This window comes from Fonticula alba (assembly GCF_000388065.1).
Source record: "Fonticula alba strain ATCC 38817 unplaced genomic scaffold supercont2.25, whole genome shotgun sequence".
Classification (NCBI taxonomy): Eukaryota; order Rotosphaerida; family Fonticulaceae; genus Fonticula; species Fonticula alba.
The window spans coordinates 29920-34077 of NW_009242995.1; the positions used below are offsets into that span (position 1 = coordinate 29920).

Sequence of the window (4158 nt, forward strand, 5' to 3'; positions counted from 1 at the left end):
TTCAACGGCCGCCCTCTCGACCATCGAGAGCATCCACAATACCTCCGTCAACCCGATCGAGACAATTTTTCTTCCTTTTTGTTCAATGCACCCGGAGCGGGAACCTGATGTCTGGTTGCCCGGGAGGAGGGGGGGGGGCCGCATCTATTCAAGGGATTGTGGTCGGATCGGGGCGTCATCGAGATCTTGACCCCTCCCGCCCCCTCCTTCGGGCCTCGGCGCCACGCCCTATGGCTGAAGCTGCTTCGGCCCGGCAGGCACCACATCCAAAGGCAGGCCCTCCCCAACCACCCGCCGGCGAGCCCTGTGTCTGCCTCGCACCCCTCGCAGAGTGGTATGGAGCAGGCAGCTGACCATGGGTCGCGGTCCATGCTGATAAGGGAGGCGCTCGCTCGGGCCACCAGGGCCCTGCTCACCTTCGGGCCCGATTGCACCGTGCCACACCTGCCGAGCCCTCCCCAACACAGCCCACTCATCTTGGAACCTGCCTGCAGGCCACCGTGCAGGGTCCGCCTCTGCAAACCATGCTCCAGATGCGAAAACACATCCAGGACGCCCGGAGGGGAGACGAGGCCGCCAGTGAGGCCAATGGTCACCCTCCCACCATGGGCTGCCACAGCCTGAAGTGCACGTCAGCCAGGCAACAGCCCCCCAAGGACGCGTGCCAGCCACACTTCCCCGGGCACGAGCTCTACCCCCGCTCTGGCTGCCAGCCCAGCCGAACACTCCAACGCGCAAGGTCGACCGGGCGGGAGGGAACTCGCGGATGTCCCAGCCTGAAGTGCACGTCAGCCAGGCAACAGCCCCCCAAGGACGCGTGCCAGCCACACTTCCCCGGGCACGAGCTCTACCCCCGCTCTGGCTGCCAGCCCAGCCGAACACTCCAACGCGCAAGGTCGACCGGGCGGGAGGGAACTCGCGGATGTCCCTCACAGGCTTAAATCCCGTCTGAGGAGAAAGCAGAAGGCCCAATTGGTTGAGGGCAAGAGGGCCGGATGGCAAGCGGATCTCCAAGGCGTAAGTGGCCACAAAGCCAGGCCCCATGATTGCCTCTCGCCCAGGGAGATGACGGCGACACATGTGCCAGGAGTGGAGTGTGGAGGTGCCTGCCGGGAGAGCGGCTTCTTGGAGTAGGGGCCACCTGGGAAACGGCCACCGAGCACCCGGGCAAGGTCCATAGGCAGATCGGAAGAGCGTCGTGCCGGATGGCAAGCGGATCTCCAAGGCGTAAGTGGCCACAAAGCCAGGCCCCATGATTGCCTCTCGCCCAGGGAGATGACGGCGACACATGTGCCAGGAGTGGAGTGTGGAGGTGCCTGCCGGGAGAGCGGCTTCTTGGAGTAGGGGCCACCTGGGAAACGGCCACCGAGCACCCGGGCAAGGTCCATAGGCAGCGAGCACAATAGTTGGAAGGGCGGCCTGCCAAGATAGAGGAAGGGGGCCCACATGGATGTCGGGAGGATGGACCACGGTGCGGTGGCCAATCCCCCTTCCTGGAAAGGAACACGTCAAAGTGAAATGAGAGCGCGCAGGAGGGTACGTTTCGCGGTGTGTAGGGGAGATGTCGCAGTGCTCAAGCAACTCGCCCGATCCAGGGCCACGGTCACCCATGTTGGCGGACGAGGGCTGTCCCCTCCGGTGGCCATTCGTGTCCTGCCAGCCACGAACTCCCGGATAGGGAGGGGAACGTGCCAAGCAAGATGAGAAGGGGCAGCCAGACGCCCAAGGGAAAGTGCACCAATGGCTAGTGTTGCCTCCTGATCCGGCGGCGGTGAGTGTCTCTTCGTAGGGGAAAACCGGCCTCAGCCCCAGTGTCACTCGGAAGGGGGTTCCAACATGAATGGACATCAGGTGAGGGTGGGTCTGGTCGGCCAAATGCCCAGTCGCGGAAAGAGTGCCATCCCGGTCGATGCCCGTCGGCGTGGCCAACACTCGGAGGAGGAGAAGGAGGCTGGATGGCCGAGTTGACCACGGCCCAGGTTCGGTCCCTGCATGCGCAATCCACCCGGCTGTCCTGGGACTCGCAGGAGGAAAGTAACACAATCTCGATCCGGGCGCAGGTTCAACGAAAGACGAAGGCCCGGCCAATCTAAAGCGAGCGACAAAAGGCACCCAGGAGACTGGGGGCCCGAAGGAGTCGATCACCTTCCGAAGACTTCATTCAGTAGAATAGGGACTCTCCGGGGAGGGCACCGCCGCGTGCTAAAGAGGCGATCCAGACAACAACCCCGCCGGGGGTCGCGAGATGCTGAGGGGTGGAGAGAGACGAAGAAAGCACTGAGAAAAGACATAAGGAGGAGGAGGGAAGGGGGAGGAAAGGGTGAGGGCGATGGGACCGTTCGGTGCACTAGGCTGCGACTTATGTTGCGGAAGGAGGACGACACCTCTGACTGGCCATTCTTCGATCCTGCACAATGCACCAAGCCAGCCCGCGTGTGCCCCGAGGGTGTGTCTCCGACGGGACGGAACAACCGGGCACCAGGGGGACAAGGGAAGTTTCTACATACTTTTTGGTAATAATATAATCAAACATTGTCATAATGAGTTATTCATAAAATTGGTGATTGTTCTCTTTTTAAGTACTAAAACGAGAAGGTTTGTTGTCATAATATTGTTTATATTTGTGCTCACGCTTGTAATAGAAATTGTATGTCTACATGTTTTTTCGTATTTATTCCTAGTCCTACAATTAAACAGCCGCCCATTCCTCGTCCTTCTCTTGCAGGCGCCGTCCGGATCAAGGGAGCACCCAGGGAATGTATCAAACGTTGGCATATAGTTACCATCCCGCCCCGGTCCGTTCCGCGTCGCCTCCTTACTTCGGGGACCTGAGCCCGCTTGTGCCCCATCGGTCTCGAGTCAAACAAAGGGCGACTTCCTTTGAACACAGGCCCTCGGGCGCGCAGGGCATCGGCAGTCGGGGCCCGTCCGGTGGCACTCGATGGGCCTCGTTTTGGCCGGCGTTTGCCCCGACCCCTTTGTGTCCTATCTGCCAGGCGGTGGAGATACGCCGGGCTGGCTCAGACAGCCAATCGGCGCCGATGCCAGGGGCCGATGCCTTCCTCGGCTTTATGACACCCCATTCCATCTGCTCGCGCTCAGGCCCAGAGCCGACGCCTGTTTGATGTGACCGGCTCTCCGCACGCGCGCTGGGACCTCCGTGCCGGGGCGGTGGCCTTGCTTTCCACATTGGGTAAGCGGTCATCCTCGACGAAGAGACCCTGGAATGCCACCAGCCGGGTTGTCCTTCATTTCCGCGGTCCCCCATTCCCTGGGGGTCCTTCCGGCTCCGGGCCCTTCCGAAGGTGGCAATTGGACAGATCGTGGAGGGTCCCCCTTGGGTTGGGGGCAGGGAACCGGGCGTTCCCGCTCTCCGAGTTCCCCGCTGTCCTCCCGAGTACACTCTCCGGTGACGCGGGTCCAAGCGTGTGTGTGTGTGTGTGTGTCGGGAGGCTGCTCGGGACCGGGCTCATTCGCCCCGGGCTTCCTTTTTTGGGCGCCCCGCCCGCTTGCCACGCCGCCTGGGCTTGGTACCCCACTTCTTTCCCTCCTTTTCCCCGCCCTCCTTCCAGCGTTTCTGCCTCTCCCTCCTCGGTTCCTGTTCCCCCCTCTCTTCCTGTCTCCGATCCCTCCCTCCTCCCTCCTTCTCAGGTAAGGACGCGCCCTCATGTCTTCCTCCCTGTTTTCCCCTCGTGCTCTCCACTGGTCAAGCATGCCCCTAACCAGCCTGCATCTTTGCGCTCCCCCTTCTCAAGGCAACCATGTTCGGTCTTTTTTCCTCCGGTCGCAGCAACGCTGCAATGGAGAGTGCGTTTGGCCGCTTTCTATCCTGACTTTTCCCCTCCCACCCTCTCTACGGCCATTCTGACTCAATCTCTCTCTCCCCCTCCCCAGACCACCTTTTCAACCTGCGCGTTCGTTCCCCCCATTCCTCTACTCTCTTCCTCCCTTCCTCCCTTCCTGTCCCTCCCCGCCCCCCTGCCCCGCACACACCGTCTTTCCGACACTCACCCTCTTCTGTCCCCCCCTCCCCCCCTCTGGCACACTTCCCTGTCTCGACATGCAGTACACGGCGAAGCAGATGAACCGCCTTAGTGCCAAGTGCACCAAGGAGGAAGCCCAAGAGAAGGCCAAGCTCAAGAAGGTTTGTTTCCCACC

General features: G+C 61.5%; 2 protein-coding genes across 2 annotated transcripts in view; both read left to right on the forward strand.

The window, feature by feature from the left end:
- Window positions 1-233: 233 nt before the first annotated feature.
- Window positions 234-685, forward strand: H696_06182 (hypothetical protein; the record flags this gene model as incomplete). Its single annotated transcript, XM_009499925.1, has 1 exon — window positions 234-685. A coding segment is annotated over one exon (391 nt), but the record flags the coding sequence as incomplete, so codon positions are not given.
- Window positions 686-3471: 2786 nt separating this feature from the next.
- Window positions 3472-4158, forward strand: part of H696_06183 (hypothetical protein) — a 4235-nt gene continuing 3548 nt past the window's right edge. Inside the window, exons 1-4 of the mRNA XM_009499926.1 lie at window positions 3472-3651; window positions 3756-3807; window positions 3895-3914; window positions 4067-4144. Coding sequence (XP_009498201.1) covers window positions 3762-3807; window positions 3895-3914; window positions 4067-4144 — 144 coding nt within the window. The 5' untranslated portion in view covers window positions 3472-3651; window positions 3756-3761. The remainder of the gene's footprint in view (window positions 3652-3755; window positions 3808-3894; window positions 3915-4066; window positions 4145-4158) is intronic.